At 44.1% G+C, this 25718-nt stretch overlaps 1 protein-coding gene and 1 pseudogene across 10 annotated transcripts in view; one reads left to right on the top strand and one right to left on the bottom strand.

Moving 5' to 3' along the window:
* The window catches only part of R3hdm2 (R3H domain containing 2), a 193742-nt gene that overhangs the window by 159159 nt on the left and 8865 nt on the right, over positions 1-25718 (top strand). For 6 of the 10 annotated variants that reach the window (XM_045151575.1, XM_045151573.1, XM_045151572.1 and 3 more), the window contains 7 exons: positions 5914-6080; positions 12289-12390; positions 14690-14932; positions 15477-15603; positions 16059-16219; positions 17126-17280; positions 21640-21740. In XM_045151575.1, the coding sequence (XP_045007510.1) occupies positions 5914-6080; positions 12289-12390; positions 14690-14932; positions 15477-15603; positions 16059-16219; positions 17126-17280; positions 21640-21740 (1056 nt within the window). The remainder of the gene's footprint in view (positions 1-5913; positions 6081-12288; positions 12391-14689; positions 14933-15476; positions 15604-16058; positions 16220-17125; positions 17281-21639; positions 21741-25718) is intronic. The other 4 variants (XM_045151578.1, XM_045151577.1, XM_045151576.1 and 1 more) reach the window with 1 other exon arrangement.
* Positions 1479-3024, bottom strand: LOC105944049 (annotated as a pseudogene).

The raw sequence follows: 25718 nt of genomic DNA, 5'->3' as shown, positions 1-25718 counted from the left end.
TACTTTGATGATACTTACTTCTGACAAAACATTTGGCCCAGTGTAGTTTCCTAGAAACCTAAAACATAGTAGCCAGAGGAGGAGAAATCTAATTTCCTGGTTCTTTTACCCTTCCTTGAATCTAGTCCCTTCTCTTTTTTCTTAATATACTTTCTTGTCTTTGGTGTCATGTACTTTCAGTTCTGATTTAGGAGGAAGGGAGGGATTAAGTTATTTTGCCTGACCTGTCTGAGGTGAGAGGAGATACTTTTCAGCCAGGGTCAGCTTACATACTAACATGACAGCTGCTTTCATTCTGTGCCTCTTGAAATTATGAAGATGGGTATACCAGGGCCTCCTGCCACTGCAAATGAACTTCAAATGTATGCACCACTTTGTGCATCTGTCTTTACATGGGTACTGAGGAATCAGGCTTTCAAACTTTACAAGCAATTGCCTTTAACTGCTGAGCCATCTCTTCAGCCCTCTGTTGCACTCTAAACAGAGGGATAGTTAGTTTGTCTCCATATGCAGTTGACCTGTGTTTCATAGTCCTTGTCCCTTTGAATAATTGTTTGGGTTCCCTCCCAGCAGTTCTAGATATCTTGTCCTCAGGAGACATCAGTAGTGGTAAAAAACTGTTGCCTCTGTTAAGTCTCTACCATCGTTCTTTGTTACTCCCTTTCTAGTATTTCTGACTCTACCTTTAAGTCTTTATTTATTTATTTTTATAGTAAAAAGCTTTAATAGAGCCGGGTGTGGTAGCACATGCCTTTAATCCCAGCACTTGGGAGGCAAAGGTAGGAGGATCACTGTGACTTTGAGGCTAGCCTGAGATGACATAGTGAATTCCAGGTCAGCTTGGGCTAGAGTGAGACTCTACCTCCCAAAAAAAAGCTTTAATAAGAGACTATGATTTCTTAGGCAACCAATTAGCAGATAATGAGTCTAAATTTAACTTTATTTAAAACCAGTATTCCAGGGCTTGAGGGATGGCTTAGTGGTTAAGGCATTTGCCCTGAAAAACCAAAGGACCCACGTTCATTTCCCCAGGACCCACGTTAGCCAGATTGCATAAGGGGGCACATTTGTCTGGAGTTCGTTTGCAGTGGCTGGAGGCCCTGGCATGCCCATTCCCTTCCTCCTTCCCTCCCTCCCTCTTTCTCTGTCAAATAAATAAATAACAAAATATTTTTTAAAAAATAAAAATAAAACAGTATTCTACTCAAGAATGACAAACCCCAAAATGTATCCTCTTAATACTGACCAACAAAGCTAAGTCAATGGTGTGTCCCATTAGCATGCTGCGGTTATGTCAATAAACCAAGCCTTCCCCTGCCCAAGCCCTGGCTCCTGGATAACATCTGTAAATGATTGTGCACTACGGGATGATACCATAAGGTGAGACCTTTGGTTCATGCAGTCGGCTACCACAGAGGTTGCACCCAAAACCCACAGCCCTGGCATCCAAAGTCAGTCAGTGATGGTAGCTTATGGTGTCAGCCATGCTCCAACAGCAGGTGAATACTGTGGTCAGGCATGCTGGTGGCAAAAAATAAAAATAAAAAGCCCATGTCAATGTGCCCATCCAGCCCATTCAGCTTGGCTTTGCTTGCCAAGAAGCTGGAGCCTCTCTTTTGTTTCCTGTACTCCAGCAGAGGCCAGCGGCTGATCAAGCTCTCTGTCCTCAAGTCCATGATATACAGATAGCAGTTGTCAAACAGTAGTAAGGCAAAGATATCTCCAAAGCCGAGCAAGAGCCAAGTTTGCTACCTCAGGTGTCTTGATGACTCTGAGAATATCATAACTGGCAAAGTCCCACTGGTGGAGACAAGGGACTACAGACAGTGAATATATTTGCTGTCAAAATGAAATCTCTGCTGCAGCAGATACTTCTGTCTTCAGAGACAGACAACATCTTTAAGTACTTGCAATTGATTTTTCTCCCAATTGGCCAAGTTTGATTTCATATTTGTCTGCACTTAAGAGGAGATAGTCTCCAGGGCTGTGCAGGAGAGACTTAACTTTGTACTTCTCCAAAACCACCTTGGTGACCCCCTCCATATGCCCAGTGAGCATGCTCAGGCATGTCCCAGCAGATAAAGCCCATACTTTCACTCACCACACTAAACATCACCCCTGTGTGTCCCTAGAAGAGCTGGGTCCTGGCTCCCATACTCCATTCCCAGCAGGCCACAGTATTGTCAAAGGAGCCTGTCACAAGCTTCTGTTCATTGAACTTCACCGCTGCACAAGTGTGGGTCTGGATGCCATTAATGCACTGCCCTGTGCTTACATCCCATAGTTTTGCAGACAAATCATCTGACCCTGTACAGAGAAGTCCATCTTTGTAGTAAAGTGCACACATTCTGCCACTATGTCCAATTAATAATGAGGTCTCAAAGGCTTCATGGTCCTCCAGTTGCTTCCTTCTCAAAATGGCCATCAAATAAACTTTCTTTCAATGCAAAGTATCCTGAACAGAATCATCTATCTGCCAGCCCAAATTTCTACATGCAGTCTGCCACACCTTTGTACAGGCAGGTATCACCTCATTCTACCACTTACAGACGAGGCAGCACGTGAGTAAAGTCTGAGGATCAAGCCACTTTCTTCTGGGCTGGAGAGGTGGCTTAGCAGTTAAGGCATTTGCCTGAAAAGCCAAAGGATCCTGGTTTGATTCGATTCTCTAGGATCCATGTAAGCCAGATGCACAAGGTAGCACATACATCTGGGGTTTGTTTGCAGTGGCTGAAGGCTCTGGTATACCTATTCTCTCTCTCTCTCTCCCTTGCCTCTCTCTCTCAAATAAATAAACAAAATAGATTTTTTTTTTTTTAAATAATCTCCAGGGGAAAGAGTTTGAGGAGAGAGGAGAGTGTCCAGGTTCTTAGAGAGATGTCTGAGCGGAACTGCCCTACTCAGACTAACCAGGTGATCCAGAGTTTCATTTTTCTGCAAGTTTGTTAGTGAAAGAAGTGTAATAGATATGTTATCAAGCCATGTCTCAAAGTTCTTTCTCTCCATAAGATTATGGAAGTATTTACCTGAATGAGCGCCCCAGGGCCTGGGACCTCACACCTGTCTCACACCAACTAGGAACATTCAGGCCACCAGAGCCTTGAAGCAGCTGGGTTGCTCCACAGCTATGATGCCTGGACCTGCAGCTCTTGCTCAGGGTCTACAGCCTCATGGGACCTTTATTTTATTTAATTGTAACATTAGCCTCTATGCTTATCTCCCTAGTCTGTTCTCCGTGCTTTTTAGAGTCAATTCACTCATCTAAAACAGATCTAATCACTCTACTCCCTTAGAAATGTTCATCTTTTGCATCACCTGCACAGTAAAGTCCAGATTACTTCATACAGCCTAACTTCTGATTCTGGATTTCCATTTGCAATTTCATTTCCAGATATTCATCCTTCTTCAGCCCTTCACCCATGTCTTCAAATATGGCTTTAACTTTGTCCCCACTCAGTCTAAAAAGCTTTAGATCATCCTTCCAACCTCTTCTACCACCTTCTCTTCTCCAACCCTCCCAAGAGTTAGGCCTTCCATGTTTGTCTCTGGTGTCATACAACTTTGATTCATCTCCTTTCCTTATTAGATTGTAGCAATTGAGTGATGTCCCATGAAAAGATCCTGTGCCTTTCAAAAGAGCAAGGACTGTGTCCTTATTGTATTACATGATTCCTGATACATAGTGTACGTTCAGTAAAAGCATGGTGTGTGATGAGCTAAAAGTAAATCTTTATTCTCTTCATTAAGAAAAAAGAAAAGCTGGAGAGATAGCTTAGCGGTTAAGGCACTTACCTGCAAAGCCTAAGGACCCATGTTTGACTCTCCAGATCCCTCATAAGCCAGACACACAAAGGTGAGGCAAGCACAAAGTCCCACATGCCCAGTAGGTGTCACAAGTGTCTGAAGTTCAACTAAGGCCCTGGCATACCAATTCTCTCTCTCTCTCTCTTTCTCCCTCCCTCCCCCTTCCTCCATCCCTCCTTCCCAAAAAATAAAAATTACAGAGAAAAAGGAAAAGAACACACATGATGCACATGCCTTTAATCCTAGCACTTGGGAGGCAGAGGCAGGAGGATTGCTGTGTGCTCAAGGCCATCCTGTGACTACAGCATTCTAGGTCAGCCTGGGCTAGAGTAAAACCCTACCTTTAGTCCCAGTATTAGGAAGGCCAAAGTAGGAGGACTGCCATAAATTTGAGGCCAGTCTGGAGCTATAGAGTGAGTTCTAGGTCAGCCTGACCTACAGTGAGACCCTACCTCAAAAAACAACAACAACAAAACAAAAAAAAATAAAACAAGTGTTGGGGTTAAGGAGATGGCTCACTAGTAAGAGTGCTTGCTGCTGAAGCATGAGGCCCTGAGGTCCATAGCAACACTCATGTAAAAATCTGGATATAGCTGTGCATTTCTGTAACCCAGCACTGAGTGAGGAAGGGAGTTCAGGTTCAGGGAGAGACTGTCTCAACAAAATAAGGCAGAAAAGCAATAGAGGAGGATACCTGACAACTTCCTCGGGCCTCTACATGTGTGCAGGTGGGGCACACATGTGCATAAACCGCACACATACACACAGACAAAATTAAATTGTTACAGTTATTTTCCCATTCCTGAGACAGAACACCCAAACAAAAGAAGTTGATGGGGGCTGGAGAGATGGCTTTGCGGTTACGTGCTTGCCTGAGAAGCCTAAGGACCCTGGTTCGAGGCTCAATTCCACAGGACCCACATTAGCCAGATGCACAAGGGGGTGCACACATTTGGAGTTCATTTGCAGAGGCTGAAAGCTCTGGCGCGCCCATTCTCTCTCTCTCTCTCCCTCCTTCTCTTTGTCGCTCTCAAATAAATAAACAAACAAAAATAAATTTTAAAAAAAAAGAAGTTGATGGGAGGAAAGGGCTTATTGCAGTTTAGTCTCAAGGGAGGCTTCATCGTCACAGGAAGGCATGGCAGAGCACAGGCTAGACATCACATCTTGCCACAGCGGCTGGCAGGAAGCAGCAAGAGAGTGAGCTTGCTAGCTAACACCCAGCAGGGCTGGACTTATTAATAAACCCCAAGGTTTAAAATCAGAAACGAGTTTCCTTCAACAAGGCTCCATCTCCCAAATTGCCACCAGTTGTGGACAAAGTATTCAAAACACATGAAGTTATGGGAGACATTTCACATTCAAACCACTACACACACCCCAAAAGTATGTTTTGTAAATATATGCGTGCCTTGGAGATTCTGGAAATCAGAAAATAACTGGGTAAAGTGTGTGTGTGTGTGTGTGTGTGTGTGTGTGTGTGTGTGTGTGTGTGCACGTGCGCATGCACATGCATGCATGCTTGAAGGGGCAAGTTGCTTTCTGATCTTTTTTTTAAATTTTTATTTTTATTAAGTTTAGAGAGACTTTATTAGTTTAAGAGAAGGAAAGAGTCGAGAGTATAAAGAACTCTTGCCCATGAGAAGGCAAGAGGGAGTTCTCTGTTTTGTTTGTTTGTTTGTTTTCTTTTATAAGAAATGCTACAAGTTGAAAAGAAAGCAAAGAGAAAATAAAATAGGTCCAGTAAGCAACCGGGAATCTGTACCTTCTTGGGAAGTAAGAACTCATGTTTTCAGATATCACATCATGATAGGCAGATTTTAGGTACTTCAGGGAAGATGCCATAACAGTTTCTCATTTTGTTTGGTTCTCAAACCAAACCCAGCCGGTCAAAGACTCTAGGGAACAGAAACTTAAGAGGGGGCCTCCAACCACCAAAGCAAATACAATGTGTCTTTCCTCCTGAATCTTCAAATAATAGTCAGAGAGCAGGCAGATAGGAGTGAAGAGAAACGGTGAGGAAAAAGTAGAGCCCTGCAGCTGGGACCTTCAGGGGCTTATATTCACGGCTTGTCACTTAAAACTGGGTGGGTCTCCTCTTTGCCTTAGGTATGGCACTAGGTGCCCCAGAAGTGTGCAACCAGGTCACCTCACCCCCGTCTGTCCGGGGTCTTCTCCCTGGCACTGCGCAGCAGCAGCAGCAGCAGCAGCAGCTTCCTGCTCTCCAGCCCTCTCCTCAGCACCAACCAACCCTGAGTAATCACATGATTTCACAGGTGAGTGGCTGCTCAGTGTCACAGCCCCTTGGCTGGGATTCAAGCAAGCTCTGTCTATTGTGCCGTGAGTAGCAGAAAGGATTGGTTTTTGGAAATACGTTGCTCCCTCTGCCCCCGTTTCTCATTTGTTAGTTGTTGGGAGAGAAAAGCAAAGGCAAATGTTTAGGTGAAATAGTGTGGGGTTTTTTTTGTTTGTTTGTTTGTTTGTTTTTGAGACAGGGTCTCAAGTAGAGTGTGTTGGCCTTGAGTTCACTGTGTAGCTGAGGACAGCCTTGTTTTGATCCTCTGGCCTCCATTTTCCCAGTGTTGGTGTTACAAGTGTGCACCACTACACTTGACTAGCCTGGGAGTTTTATACTTTATACTTCCTCTTTTTGCTGACAACTGCTGGTGGGATCTTTTACCCTATACTGTATTTCTACTGTACTCTCTTAAGTCCTGTGTAATTAACAAGGTCATTTTGCTCACTGTATCTGTCTGTGGAACTTGATAAAAATCATAGACCCCCCCCCCCCGGTATAGTCTGACTGAATATGTTGACCCATATGCACACATTCACTTACTGGGCTTGGGAGGGGGAAGAATAACATTCAAGATCCTGCAACACAAATCACCATAAGATATAACTGCCAGCCAGACATGGTGGTGCCTGTGATCCCAGCACTTGGCAGGCTGAAACAGGAAAATAAAGAGTTTGAGGTCTGGAGAAATGGCTTAGCGGTTAAGGCGCTTGCCTACAAAGCCTAATGACCCAGGTTTGATTCCCTAGGACCCACTTAAGCAAGATGTACAAGAGGGTACATGTGTCTAGAATTCATTTGCAGTGGCCAGAGGCCCTAGCATACCCATTCTCTCCCTCCCTCCCTCTCTTTCTCTCTCATCTCTATCTTTCTGTTTTCCTCTTTCCTTCACTCTCTCTCTCTCAAATAAATTTAAACAATTTTTTTGAAAAAGAGTTTGAAGCCGGCCTGAGCTACATAGTGAGTGTGAGGCTAGCCTGGTCTGTATAGTAAGTATAGTAAGACCCTGTCTCAAGAAGAGAAAGGGAGGGAAAGTACACATACAGATCCTGAAACTTGTAGACTTGACATGCTTATTATAAAAGGGCTATATCTTCCTCCATCTGTTGCTGGACTGGTTGGTGTTGGTACTGGACTAGTTTTTTTTTTTTTTAATTATTTATTTATTTGAGAGTCAGAGAAAGAGGCAGGTAGAGAGAGAATAGGTGCACCAGGGCCTCTAGCAACTATAAACAAACTCCAGATGCATGTGTCACTTTGTGCATCTGGTTTAACATGGATCCTGGGGAATTGAACCTGAGTCCTTAGGCTTCACAGGCAAGCTCCTTAACTGCTAAGTTCATCTCTCCAGCCCTGGACTAGATTTAAAAAAGAAAAAGAAAACAGCTGGGTGTCATGGTTCATGCCTTTTTTATTTGCTTGTTTGTGTTTTTTGCTTTTCGAGATAGGGTCTCACTCTAGCTCAGGCTGACCTGAAATTCACTATGTAGTCTCAGTGGCCTTGAACTCTTGGCGATCCTCCCACCTCTGCCTCCTGAGTACTGGGATTAAAGGCGGGTGCCACCAGGCCTGGGGTTAAAAAAAATAATAATAATTTAATTATGAGAGAGAATAAGAATGAATGCACCAGGGCCTCTTGTTGCTGCACATGCATGCTGAGGTATTGAACCAATCCATCAGACTTTGCAAGCAAGTTCCTTTAACTGCTGGGCCATCTCCCCAGCACAGTACTGACTAGTTTGAGAGATATTACTAGGTTTCTATGCAGACCACAAACATCCTTAGCTTAAGGTCTTACTCTGAATTGGAACCTTAATTCTTGGAACAGAGCAATATATGCTAGTATAGTTCCTTATCCTCTTTGTCTGTAAACAGAGCTCTTTATGAGTAGAGCCGGTTGTCATCCTGAAATATTATCCAGTTCTCAGAAGCTTGTGTCTATGCTCTTTTCTGAGTTTTTCATATCACCTGCCAGATTCCCTCATTCCCCCTGTTCGGTTACTCCAGAGTGGCCTTAGATCTGTCTCTCCCCAGGTACAAGAAACAAGTCTCAAATACTAGTAACTCAGGACTAAGAACTCAAGTAGAAAGATACCAGAATGGTCCAAAATTGCCCATGACAAACACTGTGAAAAGAAGCTAAAAGAAAGGACAGTAAAGATCTAGAAAACTATACATTGTATATAAGTCACCTGTGTTGTTCATTCCAGACCTTCATCCTAGTCTATAAAGCAGTCTTCCTATGGTTTCTTGTCCTGTTACCATCTGCTCCATTAACTCTTATTTGTACAGCTTCCATTGTTCCCTCCTGAAATATGGCATGTGTGTATGTATTTTCCCTGCCTGTGTCTTATTTCAAATGTTGGAGTTTTTTGTTTGTTTGTTTGTTTTTGAGGTAGGGTCTCACTCTAGCTCCGGCTCTATGCAGTCTCAAGGTGGCCTTGAACTCATGGCAATCCTCCTACCTCGGCCTCCTGAGCGGTGTCTTATTTCAGACCTGTAAATGGGTGAACTGTGCTTCTTCCTCCAGCTGTTTCCTACTGTGCTTTTATTTGTGTGTGTCTCACTTTTCCAAAGTCCCAGCATTTTATTTCTGAAATGTGTGTATTTTAATACAATCTTAGCCAGGCTGTTATTACACGCCTTTAATTCCAAGACTCTGTAAGCTGAGGTATGAGGATTGTTGTGAGTTTGAGGCCAGCCTGGGGCTGCAGAGTGAGTTCCAGGTTATCCTGGGATAGAGGGAGACCCTACCTCTAAAAATAAAATAAAATAAAATAAAAATAAAAGAGGAGAGGGGAGGAAAGGAGAAGAAGGAAGAAATAAGAGAATAGCCATTTTTTTAGACTGAATGCCCAAGTTATGGGCCCTAAACACCAAACTTTTACTCAGGTCCTGCCCTTGCTCCTGGATTCTGCAGGTCAGTGGATGAGCTGTTGATGTTAACTCATCTTCTGTAGGGAGTGTGGTGCTGTATTTGGAGATTGGATTCATTGTTTGGTGCTCTCATGATCACAGAGTCCAAACTAAAGAATCTTTTCCTGGGTAAGTTTCATTGTCTCCAAGGCATTTGTTGTAGCTGCTGAGGCAGTGCCACCACCTCATTCTATATCTCTTCTTCCTTGCTATTTTCTCTCCAGCTCTGTCCCTTTCTTCCTTTCCTACTCTTCCCTCCCTCTTTCCCTATCTTCCTCCCCATCTTTCTTTCTCACCTGGAGTTCAAACCTAAGGCCCATTTCTTCTTTGCTGCCTTCCTGCTTTGGTTTGGCCTAAGTGACTGTCAGCAGTATAAGGGATTTTTATACTGAAGTTTCTAAACCCAAGAATCATTATTGTCCAATTCCTCAAATTTATGTAATAGTGTAGGAATGACTATGTGTGCATGTATGTAAGTGTATGTACACATACACACATACATATGCATATAACTTTAGAAGAAAATTTTTGAGAAAGGCTCTATGGCAAGAAACATTTGCATAGGTCCTATGGCAGTACAGGCAAAATGATACTTTTACCTTTATGGGCAGGCCTTTTTTTTTTTTTTTAATCTGAGCACCTTCATCTCATAAGTCAGTGAAACAGGCAAAACCAAGGAGTAAAGGTAAAGAGCTTTTGGCTACCTTTGTAGTTGACTTCAAATACAGTGGACCTCTTACATAGGCGCTTAGCATTTTGGCTGATGTTTTCAGGATTTGAGCCATTGGTCTATCCCAGAATTCACCAGTAGATGGCAACCATGCCCTCATGGTTTCTCAGGTTCCCTGGTTTTGGAGTTGAGACTGTCCAAGAAGAGAATTGAAAGTAGTGGTAGAATAACCAGAAAATAGCAGCGGAAGCCCCTTCCCTTACTGTTACTCTTCCCACTTAGGGAGAGCTAGGAAAGGAACATCCTGTCTCTTCATTGTTTATTTAACACCTACAAGTGTGAGGAAAACAGAGTTGTTTTACCACTTTACTGTCCCTTCTCCCCAGAGAATATAATGCCTACACCAAGTGAAACCCTCCCCTAAGAAGAAGATGAGGGTCAGAATGATAGGAAATATGTATAGGAGCCACCAACATAGGGCAGTCAGTGTTGGGCAGATTGGCCAGCAATTACATTTGAAATGCCACTGGTTTATATCAAGTAAGAGTGCCAGTGGGCTAAGAGTTGATTTTTCAGGCTACAGCCCATGTCACTTGGGATTCTTGGTAACAGTTTTAAAATCTAGGGAACAGGACCACTACTAAGGTCTCCAACCCCCCTTTTGGGAGTCTTCTCATTCTTAGACTCTGCCTCCTGTACTGATAGTCCCAGTACCCTCTGGGAAAGAGTCTCCCAGAGATCTTAGGGCATGATTTCCATGACACAACCCCCATACATCTTAATGCTTTAAATAAAATAAGAGGGAGAAGTCTGGAAGATGCCTGAAAATTCTGTTTGGCTTCTTCCATCACCAACTCCTCACTCTTCAAGTGAAGTGGCATGAACACATGCCCTGAATAACTAGGTTTCAGTCAGCTCTGTCATATTAGTGGTGTGATCCCAGGTGAGCCATGTAATTTCACTGAGCCTTGCTTTCCTCCTTTATTTACTTATTTATGATTGCAGTGGAGGGGGGGACCTCCTACCACTGCAAATGAGCTCCATATGCATGTGCTGCTTTGTGCACCTGGCTTTATGTGGGTATGGGGAAATCGAACCAGGGACATTGGGCTTTGTAAGAAAGTACCTTTAACCGTTGAGCCATCTCTCTAGCCTCCCCCTCTCCCCCAGCCTTACTTTCTTTTGTGGGGAGAAGGTTTAATCCAGGGTCTTGGGCATGCTAGGAAAGCATTATATTCTGAGTCTGAGCTACTACATCCCTACTGTGAGCTTTTTTTTTTTTTTTGAGGTAGGGTCTCGCTCTAACCCGGGCTGACCTGGAATTTACTATGTAGTCTCAGGGTGGCCTTGAACTCAAGGTGATCCTCCTACCTCTGCCTCCTGAGTTCTGAAATCAAAGGTGTGCGCCACCACACCTGACTTAAGCCTTATTCTTAATTTTTTTTTTTTTTTATTTGAGAGCAACAGACACAGAGAGAAAGACAGAAAGAGGGAGAGAGAGAATGGGCGTGCCAGGGCTTCCAGCCTCTGCAAACGAACTCCAGACGTGTGCGCCCCCATGTGCATCTGGCTAACGTGGGACCTGGGGAACCGAGCCTCGAACCGGGGTCCTTAGGCTTCACAGGCAAGCGCTTAACCGCTAAGCCATCTCTCCAGCCCAAGCCTTATTTTTAATAGTTGAACTTCACGTCTATAGTCCTCTTGTGAGGCCATCATAAGAAAATGTCTATAAATGTTATCTCCTTCCTCACCTCTTCCTTCTCTTATCCATCCTTCCACCAGGAACTATGACTAGAGAATTTATGTGACAGTCTAAGTGATTAGAGGGGAAGAAATGAGGAGAATATACCATCAATTGGTTTAGAACACTGTGTGTTCCTAATGAGCAAATAAGTCCTCCTACTTGGGGCTAGTGAAGAGACTGAAGAGATAGAAACAAAACTAAGCTGTTGATATTTTGCCCCAAGTCCACTGTATTTGTTTAACAAGAGCATTTTTCATATTGTCCTCACAGCCCAAAAGAGCACAGAAATTCATGGAGGGAGAGAGCTGAAAGCAGGCATCTCCTGGCTGTTGATTTCTTTTCTGCCCTCAGGAGGGAGACAATCCCTGTGGCAGTGCTTCCTCCAGAAGAGCTGGCCTTGCATGACCCTTCCTACAGAGGCAGTTAAACAGTGGTCACAGGAATCCCTTCTGAAGTGGGCATTCAGTAGGATTTTGATCACGCGCCCCCCTCCCGCCCCCAGGGATCATCTGGTCAGGACAAAAGTACTTTGGAGAACTTTGAAATCAGCTAGCAGACTCTGGTCCTGAGAGTCCCTCAGACTACTCACAACTGCTCAAGAGTTCAAAGTGGCTAATGGGGTGGGGAGAACAGTATGTATCTCCTAATAGGAGAGATTGCTTGTCAGACATATGAAAGCCACATGCTATTCCAGATGTGGTGTTCAGCCTGTTCAGTAGCCTTGAAATTCATGTGAAATTTCTTTTATGATTAACCTTGTTGTTCCTCCCTTTCCCATCCCTATCTCTGTCCCTGCCCCCACCCCACCACCTGTCCTTTTTCTCTTCGTTTTCCACATGCCTCTCTGCTGGTTCACAGCCAGTCCCGGCCCTGCAGCCCTCTCCGCAGCCTGTTCAATTCTCTCCAAGCTCCTGTCCCCAAGTCCTTCTGCCAGTTTCTCCGCCCCAGCAGTACAACATGGTATACAATTCCATTCCCTCTTTTGTCTTGTCCATGTGTAGCCTGTATCTGTGGGTATGTCTGGGTCAGTCTGTGGTGCTCTTGCAAGCATGCTGTGCTTTTGGAGGAGATGGAAAGCCATTCCTTGAGGGGCTAGCACAGGCTGAATTACACTCCAACACAGTGGCCTCACCATAGCCTACCAAAGATACCTAAACATAAGACAGGGATGCTGAGTTTCCCTGAATGTTAAGAGGAGGAGCACATAGCCTAGGCTTCTCATCTCTCTACCATATACATCCTTCATCTAACTTGTTCCCAGTTTATTCTGTGCAGAATGCTTTCCCTACAGCTTCCTTTCACTGCGCATGTCACAGGTACCAGGGGTTACAAATTTGAGATCTTGCTTGTCTTACCCTGTCATTTTATATCCTCTTCTAGTGCATAGTACATGCTTTTTAAATTGTTTATAAAACTGGGTGTGGAGAGCAGGGTGTAGTGGCTCACACCTTTACTCCCAGCACCTGGGAGGCAGAGGTAGGAGGGTCACTATGAGTTCAAGGCCACCCTAAGACTACATAGTGAATTCCAGGTCAACCTGAGCTAGAGTGAGACTCTACCTTGAAAAGAAAAAAAAAAAATCCGGGTGTGGTAGAACGTACCTAATATCTTAGCACTTCAGAAGCTGAGGCAAAAGGATCATACTGAATTCCAGGCCAGCTAGGCTATGTCATAATATCTAGCTTAGTTTGGGGTAGAGGAAAACCCTATCTCAAAATACGTAAATAATACAGAAAGAAATTTTTGTACTCTACATAAAAATCCTTTGCAGAGCTGATTTGCCTCATAGTTGATAACTTCATGGTTATAGGAACCCTGATTTTTTTTTTCATGTTAATCACACCTTTCACTAGAATCCCCTCTTTCCTCCTACCTCTCTCTTATCTTCATTCTGAAAAGTGCTAGAATATGGACCTCAAAATATTCTGCAATCTAGTCCTCTTGTCATCTAATTCTGACCAAAACATAAGTAGCAAAACAGTTCCCTGAAAATGAGTCAAAGTATAGGGCAACATTTTCTTTTAATTTCCACTTTTGTCTGTTGCAAAAGAATTCCTGCTTTAGTTTGTGCATCGGTGGGTGTGAGTGTGCCTGCGTGCTCACATGTGTGTGAATTACTGTCCAGAGAGTAAAAGAGAGGAAGCTAAGAAACTGTAACCCATCACCACACACATAATGGATGGAACACCCATGCTGTTTAGGAAAGAAGGCTGAGAGAAAGGTAATTACAGACCAGCCAGTCAGTGTCTTCCTCTAGCTCAGTCACTCACTCTGGCTTCCTTTCAGAGGTGAGAATTGAAAGTAGTTTCTGAAGGGTGAGAGAACTCTAGGCTAGTGTCAAAGAACAAAGGTGGAAATGACCTTGAAAGAGAGTGAGGAGGGAAGCAGCAGGAGTGGATCCCACCAGTCCTTTGCTGTGGAGGCTTAAAACCTAGCCACCATAATCCATTCAAGGTGTTATCTAGTTATTATGAAAACTGGATTGATAGCAAGGTAGGAAACTTTTATATGGCTAGGGGAATGAGAAGTACAGGAAATGGAAAGATTCTTACCATCTTTTCTTTAACTCTCTAGTTCTGTATTTTTCTGTAGACAGAAGTTGTATCATTTGCTCCTGTCTCCTAGGAACAAATAAGTCATAATCAAGGTAGCCATTGCTATACATGTCGAAGGGGTACTGGCTCTGTTCTGAGGTGCCGACCAGCTATTCAATTTAAATAGTTTAAAGCACCATATAACAGATGCTTAAAGGCTAAAATGTACTTCTCAGGGCAAAGGACTGTCCCAACATGGTAGAAGGAACTCTATGGACCATTGCTATTGCTGTCTGTCTTCTTGTTTCTTGTTTTTGTTTTGGGGGAAAAATTTTTTTTTTTTTTTTTGCTGGGCATGGTGGCGCACGCCTTTAATCCCAGCACTTGGGAGGCAGAGGCAGGAGGATCGCTGTGAGTTAAAGGCCACCCTGAGAATGCAGAGTGAATTCCAGGTCAGCCTCAGCTAGAGTGAGACCCTACCTTGAAAAACAAAAAAAAAAAAATTTTTTTTTTGAGTCAAGGTTCCCAAGTTGCCCAGGCTGGCCTGAAATTTGTTATGTAACTGAAGCCGGCCTGGAACTCCTGATCCTCATACCTCCACTTCCCAAGTACTGGGATTACAGGCATGTACCACCATGCTCAGCTTTGTCTGCCTTTCTCTATTGATGCCAGAAGCATGAGGTTTGATATAGCTATGGTCCTTGAGCTCCCCACTCTCTCCACAGGCAGATGACCTCAACAACCCTTTTGGACAAATGAGCCTTAGCCGCCAAGGTTCTACTGAAGCAGCTGACCCATCCTCCGCTCTGTTCCAGCCCCCACTGATTTCCCAGCATCCTCAGCAGACAAGCTTCATTATGGCTTCCACAGGCCAGCCCCTTCCCACTTCCAACTATTCCACCTCTAGCCATGCACCACCTACTCAGCAAGTCCTGCCACCCCAGGGCTACATGCAGCCCCCTCAGCAGGTGAGCAGCCCCTGTTCCCAGCTTCAGGCACTAATTTGACCAGTATTATAAGCCTTTCTTCCTCTGACTTAGACAGACCAAAGTAATGTTGCACCCATATGATACTTGAGAGTTATCTTTGTGTCTGGGATGTCTCCTTTGTTTACAACACAAGTGCTGGGTGATTTTGTTTGGTTGGTTTTTGTTTTGGGGTCCCCCCCCAGATAGGGTATCACTCTGGCCCAGTTGGTTTTGGTTTTTTGAGTTATGGTTTTGCTCTAGCCCAGGCTGACCTGGAATTCACTATGTAGTCTCAAGACTGGCCTCAAACTCACAGTGATCCTCCTACCTCTTCCTCCCAAGAACTAGGATTAAAGGTATGTGCCGCCATGCTTGCCCTAAGTGCTGTTCTATTTCAACTTTGTATAGTAATCCTGTAATTACAGACCCAAAAAGAATCTCTTATTTATAGAATTTTTGGCCATTAGCCTTGAGACATTTAGTAATTTGAAGATGTTAGGACAAGATTAAAAGGATTTCTTATATTTATCTCCTCTCATCTTAGATCCAGGTTTCTTACTATCCCCCTGGACAGTATCCTAACTCCAACCAGCAATATCGACCTCTTTCTCACCCGGTGGCCTATAGCCCCCAGCGTGGTCAACAGCTGGCTCAGCCATCCCAGCAGCCTGGTAAGAGGAACCACTGGTGTAAGACAGTGGTTCACAAGGGAAGAACAGAGACTACTGAAAAAAAATTATTTTCCCCCATTTGGGAAAATTTTTTTTTTTTTTGTAAAAAGTAAGAATAATTACCCTTGTAAGGAAGAACCAAAAACCTACAGAAAAAAAAATAAAATAGAATGAGTGGGATGGCTTAGCAGTTAAGGCATTTCCTGTAAAGCCAAAGGACCCAGGTTCAATTCCCCAGGACCCATGTTAGCCAGATGCACAAGGGGGTGCACACGTCTGGAGTTCATTTGCAGTTGCTGGAGGCCCTGGTGTGCCCATTTTCTCTCCCCCGCCTCTCTCTGTCAAATAAGTAAAGATAAAATATTTTTAAATAGAATGAAGAAGGGAAGTGAATGCTGTGGGGAGGGACCTCCTAAACATCCGTACTAATGTCTTCTGTGCCTTGCTCACCCCAGGTTTACAGCCCATGATGCCTAACCAGCAGCAGGCGGCTTACCAAGGCATGATTGGGGTTCAGCAGCCTCAGAACCAGGGCCTGCTCAGCAACCAGAGGAGCAGCATGGGGGGCCAGATGCAAGGCCTGGTGGTTCAGTACACTCCACTGCCTTCTTACCAAGTGCGTGAATTCTGTGTTTGGAAAAATGACCAAGTCCTTGGGATGAGAAAAATACAGCCTCCCAGGGTCATTCAGACTAAAAGCTCCAATACTAAAATACTATCTGCTTTCTCCCTAGAACTTCTAGGGGTGTTTCTCCTTTGAAAGAAAGCCCAAAAAGATAGGAAGAGTCTTTAACTTGTTTTATCTTTAGACAGCTATGCAAATAAGTATTTGCCCAGGAAAGCAGCTAGAGTCTAAAGGAAATCAGGTGCCTTCCTCCATGCGATGCCAGAGGGTAGTGTGTAAAGAAGGTGAAATGGACCTAGCTGTAAGCATTTCCTTTGGGCAGTTGAGTCTCTTAAGAAGTGGGCTTAGCCGGGCGTGGTGGCGCACGCCTTTAATCCCAGCACTCGGGAGGCAGAGGTAGGAGGATCGCCATGAGTTCAAGGCCACCCTGAGACTACAGAGTTAATTCCAGGTCAGCCTGGACCAGAGTGAGACCCTGCCTCAAAAAACCAAAAAAAAAAAAAAAGTGGGCTGGAAGTTTATATCACTTATCTTCTTGGTACCCAACCAGAAGCAGCTTGTACTTCTAAAAGTCCACTTGTGTAGGGAAAGCATGGCAACAGAGCAGAGAGCCAGTGTCACATTATCAAATCAGCAGGGAGGAAGTAGAACAAGAAGGACCAGCAAATGGAGCTGAATTATAAAACTTCAAAGGTCTGCCCCTTCCAGCAAGGCTCCACCTACTAGAGGTTCCCCAACAGCACCACCAACTGAGGATTAAGTATTCAAACACATGCACCTATAGGGGATATTTCATATTCAAACCCCACAAGGTTTTAATGCCCTGGCCTAGTGGCAAGCCTGTTCTCTGGATGATCTCAGTGAAATTACCAGTTAGTCATGCTCTTCTCCACCCAGGTCTCAGTGGGCAGTGACTCACAAAATGTGGTCCAGCCGCCTTTCCAGCAACCCATGCTGGTCCCTGCGAGCCAGTCTGTGCAAGGAGGCCTCCCAGCAGGGGGTGTACCTGTGTACTACAGCATGATCCCACCAGCTCAGCAGAACGGTACGAGGTGAGGACTGCTGGAGAGCCGGGCCACATCTCCCAGACCTTCAGCAATTGTCACACCATGCTTGTATCTCCACTGACTTAAGAAACCCAGGATTAAAGATCTTAGAAGTAGCTTGCCTTGATGGCATAGTGGATTGCATACCTGTAATAACCAGCAGTTAGGAGGCTGAAGCTGGAGCTTCACAAGTTTGAGGTTAGTCTGTACTATCTGGTGAAACCCAGTTTAAAAAAAAAAAGTAGCCGGGCATTGTGGCGCACACCTTTAATCCCAACACTTGGGAGGCAGAGATAGGAGGATCGCTGTGAATTCGAGGCCACCCTGAGACTATGTAGTGAATTCCAGGTCAGCCTGAGCTAGAGTGAGACCCTACTTTGAAAAACGAATAAATAAATAAATAAATAAGGATTGGAGAGGTAGCTTAGCAGTTATGGTGCTTGCCTGCAAAGCCTAAGGATCCTAGTTCGATTCCCCAGTACCCACGTAAGCCAGATACACATGGAGGCGCATGTATCTGGAATTCTTTTGCAGTGGCTAGAGGCCCTAATGTGCCCATTCTCTCTCTCTCTTTCTCTCTTCTGCCTCATTCTCTGTCTCTTGGGTAAATAAATAAATAAGGTATATAAAAGATAAAATAAAAATAACAGTGGTGGCACATGCCTTTAATCCCAGGACTCGTAGGCAGATAGATGTAGGAGGATTGTCCATGCATTCAAGGCCAGCCTGAGACTACATAATGAATTCTAGGTCAGCTTGGGCTAGAACAAGATCCTGCTTCTAAAAAACATGGAAAAAATAAAAAGAAAACAAAACTAGAGGCTTAGGATAAAGCACACTTGTGCTTGGCTAGCTTGAAGAAAGCCCTGAGTTCTCTCCCCAGCATTGCATCAACACGACACTGATGATACACACCTATAATCTGAGCACTTGGGAAGCAGAAGCAGGAGAATCAGAAGTTCAGAATCATCCTCTACTTGTTATTTAGTGATATCAAGGTCAGCAGTGAGATTCTATCTCAAAAATAAACAAACAGCTGAGCATGGTAATGCACACCTTTGTGTGTTTGAAGCCAGCCTGAGAATACATAGTGACTTACATATCTGCCTGAGCTAGAGCAAGACCCTACCTCAAAATAACAAAAACAAACAACAACAAAAAAAACCATAGGTTTGGACAATTGACTCAGTGGTTAAGGCAATTGCCTTCAAAGACTAACAAACTGGGTTTGATTCCCTGGTACCCACATAAATCCAGATGCACAAAGTGGTGTATGCAGTCACTGAAGGCCCTGTCATGCCCATTCTCCCTCCCTCCCTCCCTCCCCCTCTCTGCTTGCAAATAAAATAAAAAGTAAAAACATAACAAACAGAAACATGGCTAAGGACATAGTTCACTTGATTAGAATCCTTGCTGCCAAGCATGAGGATCTGAGTTTGATCCCCAGAACCCATGTAAAAAGCCAGTTGCAAAGCCTAACCACCTGAGTTCAATTCCTCAGTACCCACATAAAGCCAGATGCACAAAGTGGCCCATGCATCTGGCTAGAGAGCACTTGTGCCCATTCTTTCTGTACCTAGGTGTGGTGGCTCATGCCTTTAATCCCAGCACTAAGGAAGCATAGGTGGGAAAATCACCATGAGTTTGAGGCTGGCCTGATGAAACTACATAGTAAGTTCCAGGTAAGCCTGGGCTAGAGCAAGACAGTACCTCAAAAATAAATAAATAAATAAATGAACAAACCCAGGCATGGCTATGCATGCCTTAGTCTTGTGGGGGCAGAGACATGGATCACTGAGGCACCATGGTGAGCCAGTGTAACCAAAAAAGAGCAAGCTCCAGGTTCAGCAAAAAACTCTGTCTCAATGAAATAAAGCAAAAGAATAGTAGAAGAGTATACCTACAGCCTCCCCTGGCCTCTATGTTTATGTACACGGGGTGCATGCATCCTCACACATATGTATACACTATGCACATAACACCACATACAACATACTTGCACGAAAAAACTAATGAAAAAGAGGAAAGCTGGGTGTGGTGGCACACACCTTAATCCTAGCACTCAGGAGGCAGGGGTAGGAGGATTGCTATGATTTCAAGGCAAGTCTGGGACTACAGAATGAGTTCCAGGTCAGCCTAGACTAGAGTGAGACACACACTATCACACGCACACACAAAAAGGGGGGGGATGGAGAGATGACTCAACATTTAAGGCTCTTGTTTACAAAGTTTGGTGGCCCAGGTTCAAATCCCTAGTACCCACATAAAGCCAGATGCACAAAGTGACACGTGCATCTGATGTTTGTTCCAATGGCAAGATGCCCTCTTGTGCCCATTCCCATTCTTTTTCTCTCTCTTTTTCTCTCTCTCTGCTTGCAAATAAAATTTAAAAGAAAAGAGGAGCCGGGCGTGGTGGTGCACACTCAAGAGGCAGAGGTAGGAGGGTCGCTGTGAGTTCAAGGCCACCCTGAGACGACAGAGTCAGCCTGAACTAGTGTGAGACCCTACCTCGAAAAACCAAAAAAAAAAAAAAAAAAAGAGGGAGCTCAGTCGCCTTTTCTTCCCATTGGTTTGAATTTGCATATAGCTTAGTACTGAAAAACACCTGCCTACTTTAGAGACAGAAGCATTATTTATATACATTTTTGTATACTTTTCTAAATACAGATAAAACTCAATGGTGTATATCCTCTCTCTCCATATGTATAAATATATATTTATTTATATTTTTATATACATTTATATGACTATAGATAATAGCTAAAAAATCAGTAGAAGATATCTAATACACTCCCCCCACACACACACCTTTTTTCCAGGTAGGGTCTCACTTTAGCCCAGGCTGACCTGGAATTCACTATGTAGTATCAGGGCGTGGTGATCCTCCTACCTCTGCCTCCCAAGTACTGGAATTAAAGGTGTGTGCCACCATGGCTGGCCCCTTGTTTTGTTTTATGTTTATTGTTCACTATGTAGCCCAGTTTTTTTGGCGGGGGAAAGGGTTGGTTTTTTGAGATCGGGTCTTGCTGTAGTCCAGGTTGACCTGGAATTCACTATGTAGTCTCAGGGTTACCTTGAACACCTGGTGATCCTCCTACCTCTGCCTCCCAAGTGCTGGGATTAAAAGCATATGCCACCATACCTGGCTGTCCAGCTGTCCAGGTGGTTCTTGAACTCTCCATCTAACTACCTCAGCATCCTGAATTCTGGGATTAAAGACATGTGCCACCATACCTATTTTTGTTTTTGCTTTTAAGTTTTTGTTTTTATCTATAGCTTAGGCTGACCTAGTAATATCACCTTCCTCCTTACCAGGGCTGGGATCACAGGCACAAGCTGCCACATCCCCTGACTTTCTCTTTATTTATGTAATTAATTAATTTATTTGCAAGCAGAGAGAGAGAGAATGGGTTTCCAGGACCTCTTCAAATGAACTCCAAACACATGCACTCTTTGTGATCTGGCTTTAGGTGGGTACTGGATAATTGAACCTGGACTATCTATCTGGTTTTGCAAACAAGTGCCTTTAACTGCTGAGCCATCTGTCTTGCCCTTTGTTCATCTTAAAATGAAGAAATTCCAGCTAAAGATGTTAACAAACCTACTCAAAGTTATATGGCTGGTTAGAAGCAAGGCTGAAGTAGAGCTAGTCTCCTCTAACTGTGTTTCTGTATGTCCATCTCCAGTGTGTATGTTTGTCTCTATTTCCTCCCCCTCTCCCGCACCCAGGGAAGCATCTCACTCTCTAGCCCTAGGCTGACCTGGAACACATTCTGTAGCTCCTGGCTGGTCTCAAACTCATGGTGATCCTCCTGTGTCAGCCTCCCAAGTTCTGGGATCAAAGGTGTGCACCACCACACCCAGCTCTGTCTTTTTATGTTTATGTCTCATGTTTTGAATCTTGTGGAGTTGGTTTTTTTTTTTTTTCTGATTGTCTTTAGATGATTCTTAGTGTTTACCATTGTGTATAATTCTAAGTGTTCATCTCCTTAGTTCATTCATCTCCTTAGTTCCTGGATTTTGTTCTCCTGCCCTCCCAGCACTATAAGTGTCTGTGGCCTGTGCTGTAGTGCTTCCAGATCTGTGTGTATGTGCCGTTTCCACACTGTTGGGAAAAGCATGTGCCACTAACATTCCATCTGTAGCACTGATGAGCAGTTTCCTAATTGAAAGATGATCAAGTACAAATATATATAATTAACTTTGAACTGATGAGTAATTTTAGAAATTGCATGGCAAATTGGTCTGGGAATGGCTTGGAGCTGCCTCTGCTTCCCACAGGGGAGGCCTAGGAAGCAGCAGCTGTTTGCCAGGAGCTGTGTTTCTCCTCTGTCATTTCAATACTCCTCTCTTCTTGCCTCCTAGTCCTTCTGTGGGGTTTCTGCAGCCTCCTGGCTCGGAGCAGTACCAGATGCCTCAGTCTCCCTCTCCCTGCAGCCCACCACAGATGCCACAGCAGTACTCAGGTAAGAGGATAAAGAATTTGGGGAGGGGTAGGGCAAACACTACTGAAGGGCTTGTGTTCTAGAGCTGGAAAGCATTGAGGGATCAGCTGTGACCCCAGGTCTTGCTTATGCATGAGGCACATGCCTTCATCTGGCACTCAGAGGTAGAGGCAGAAGGATCATGAGTCTGAGCTGGGTTTTCTGTTCTTTCATTCTGTTGTTGTTGTTGTTAAATGTGATCCCACCATTATACTCACATATGGTTGAGTCATGAAATACTTACTCTTACCTTCTGATTCTTACTTCTTGTCTCTTGAACTCATTCTTCCTTTAGACAGCTAGACAGCTTTTCTTTTCTCTTGGGAGTGTGAAGAAAGTTGAGAAATGCTTTTTAAGTCATGTCAGAGATCTTTTTCACCAGATTTTAATGTGTGTTCACATACATTGTGATGTTTCAGTTCTAACCAGGAGGAAATGTTAAGACTCAGAAAGATTAAATGACTTCCTAAGGTCATAATCCTAGAACTTGAACTTTTCGTATGTTATGCTACATCCTCAATAACAGATTTACAATATACTTTGTACTCTCTCCCTTTCCCTCTAGTTGGAAATACATGGACTTCATGTTAAACAATGATAGGCCCCCTTTAAAGGGGCCAGCTAGCTACCCCAGGTGATTAGATTTATTCTGTGTGGCCCCTTCCCATCTGCTCCCATTGTAACATATGCAGCCACCCTTTTGTTTCCCTTTTGCCCCTCTACTCACCCCTCACACACACACAGCACTACACTGTAGTTACAGAAATACCAGGGCTTTTGAAGAGGGAGTCTTAATTTAGCTCCGGACCATCTCTGTTCCACTGTGTTGTAGGGATGTCTGAGTGCCCTCTTCTGGTGAGAGGGAGCTTCTTTGCCAGTTTTCCCTATTTAGAAATGTGCTTTTTGGGCTGGAGAGATGGCTTAGTGGTTAAGCACTTGCCTGTGAAACCTAAGGACCCCGGTTCGAGGCTCGATTCTCCAGGACCCACGTTAGCCAGATGCACAAGGGGGCGCACGCCTCTGGAGTTCGTTTGCAATGGCTGGAGGCCCTGGCGCGCCCATGCTTTCTCTCTCTCTCTGCCTCTTTTACTCTCTGTCTGTTGCTCTCAAATAAATAAATAAAAATAACAACAACAAAAAATTTAAAAAAAGAAATGTACTTTTTGTACTCTGTGTTAGGTGCTGTAGAACAATTACAGAATTAATCTTGTTTGTAAGACGTGATACATTTTTACTTGTAAGTTACAGTCACTTCTGACTTCATCTAGAACAAGCATGGACTCATCACTGGCTAAAGTTTTTAATTCAGTAACCCTTAACCAGTTATTATGCAAGTAGTCTCTCTGCCTGTTTCTCCAAGTGTCTGCCTGGGACACTTAGCCTTAAAATTCCCAGTAGCATATAGAAATTTAGAAACCAGCTGCAGGAACTGCTATGTCCTGTGGTGGTGCTTGGTGCCACAGGGCATTTGCTCTCCTGCTTGTTCAGTATATGCATGTATGTAAGGGCATATTGGTATGCACATTTTTGTTTGCAGCCTTAGTAGTTTATGTCTCAGATCTCTTGTATCTGTTCATCTTCAAATGTGAGGTCTTTGAATGAAAAACACAGCAAGAGAAAATAATTTCCCATTACCTACTTGACCTAGTACTAGAGATCTGGGCTGAAGGTGGAAAAAAATGATAATCTAGGCTTCCCAAATCAAAGGAAATGAGTAAAACTTCAACATCAGTTTTCCTTGCCTCTTTGGAATTTCTCCCCGATTAAATCTCCTTTTTTTCCCCTAGATTGATCTAGACTTCTAACTGAGCACTGTACTTTCCCCAAATGGTGGGACCCTCTGTTCTACCCATGTCATCTGACAGACCACGTTCAGTTAACTATTGATTTTGAAAATGTTTAACCTAGCCAGGCGTGGTGGAGCATGCCTTTAATCCCAGCACTTGGGTGGCAGAGTTAGGAGGATCGCTGTGAGTTTGAGGCCTCCCTGAGACTACATAGTGAATTCCAGGCCAGCCTGGGCTAGAGTGAAACCCTACCTTGGGAAAAAAAAAAAAAAAGCAAGTGTTTAACCTTGCTCATGGAGATCTAAGAGGAAACAGAAAAAGAACAAGTGCTTCTTCTGCCTTCTTTTCTAGTTTACTGTTAACTGGGAAGGTTAGATGGCAGGAATAGCCCATAAGGGCCACCCCGTCACCTTCAGAGGACAGCCACCCGCCCTTCCTCTCATGTAGCAACATGGTCACTTTTCCAAAAATAAAGGCAGGGATTAGGATTGCTGCTCCTGGAACAACTGGTGTGGTTTATTAATACATTTTTGTAATTGCCCAGTTTACCCAGGCCTGGTTCTTAATTCTACCACTATAATACTGGATATAACTGTAACTCCAGGAAATACTTTTCTTCACATTAAAATGATGGCTGGCAGGTCCCTTGGGTTTTTACAGCAATACTTGTCGGGGGAAGATGCACATAGACATGAAATGGCGGCAGTGTCTATACACAGACTCCCAGCTCACAGTGACACAGCAGCATGGGCAGCGTGAGCCACACGTAGAAATGGCCTCTCACTTACTGGCTCAGGTTCTGCCGTGTTTCTAAAGGTTTCCGAAGCTGAGACTGCTCTCTACCACTCTGGAAAATGCCCCTCTCTCTACCCAAAACCCTATAAAAGGCCAAAATACAAATTTCTATCCTGGATTTTGGCTTTATTTCTTTAACATTCTTTTCCATAGATTTGGTTCCTGGTAGTCAGGGAGAAGCCTTATCAGTCTTCTTCCTTCAATAAATAAAAGGAAACAAAACCTAAACAAATAACAAAAAAACAGTTCTGCCAGACATAAATGTCATCTGTTTATATTTATGTGGTTTGCTCTGCCCAATCAACCTTTCTGCCCAGGTTTAATGATGCCACTTAAAAAGCCATTCACACGTCCCCTATCCTGTCAGAGCTTTCAAGCTGAAATTGATTTCCTTATTCAACCCCCTTCCTCTTCCCCACCTGCTTAAAAGTGAGCTTTCTTCCCCCAACCTGATTGTATGGAGGTGCTATCTCTCTGGGCAGTAGATTTTTTTTTTTTTTATCTTTCTTGTTATTGCCATGTCCATTAAAAAGTAGGGACAGTTCAGCTGCTAACAGATGCCACCTGCTTTTGGCTTGAGGAAGAGAAGCATAAAAATGAGCTCATCAGCCGAGTAGTGCTCTGTCCTCGGTTGAGCGAAGGAACAACGCTCCAGGCCAGCGGGGGCGGACGGAGCATGGGGAGGAGCTCAGAACAGAGGCTGCAACTTAGAATCTTGGCTTGATTTTTTTGTTGGGATCAGAGAAAATAATATGAGAACTTCGTTCTTTCTCTCCTCCCCCTGAAGCCTGCATTAGTTCCTCATGGCTTAGAGCAAGCTTCTTCTGCCCTGCTGATGTTCACACCACAACACACACCCCCATCTCTCATGGCCCAGGGCATTAGGCTCAGACTGTGAGCTGCCTTCTAGAAAAGCTGTAGATTTGATTATTTTGCTTTGGCCCCTCAGGTAGCAATGAGGAGTTTGAATAAGGTCAATTGCAATTTTGTTGTTAGGGAATGTTGGAGTGGATGAGGCTTTTAGAATGGAGAAATAAAATACCCAAAGCGACTATAGTAAGGGGAGAGTTGTTAAATGCATGACACTCCACAACTGTAATTTTCCTGTGGCCCTTCTATAAGCCACACTGATGAATACCCTGTCCCCCTTGGCAGGGGATGGGGAGATAGGAGTCTGTTGCACTGGGTATTTGTGCTCTTTAATTGAATGACCCCCTTCAAGGTGGGGTACACAAATTGGCCAGGGGCACAGGATACAACAGGCACTATCTCCTGAGCTGCTTTCTTTTCCTTTCCGTTGATAATACCGGAGCAAAGCATCACACTCTCCTCCTAGCACAGCTGTGCCCAAGGAGCAGGCCGCCGTGTCCCATCAGAA

This window comes from Jaculus jaculus, chromosome 6 (genome assembly GCF_020740685.1).
Source record: "Jaculus jaculus isolate mJacJac1 chromosome 6, mJacJac1.mat.Y.cur, whole genome shotgun sequence".
Lineage (NCBI taxonomy): Eukaryota > Metazoa > Chordata > Mammalia > Rodentia > Dipodidae > Jaculus > Jaculus jaculus.
This window is presented reverse-complemented; position numbering and strand designations above follow the sequence as displayed.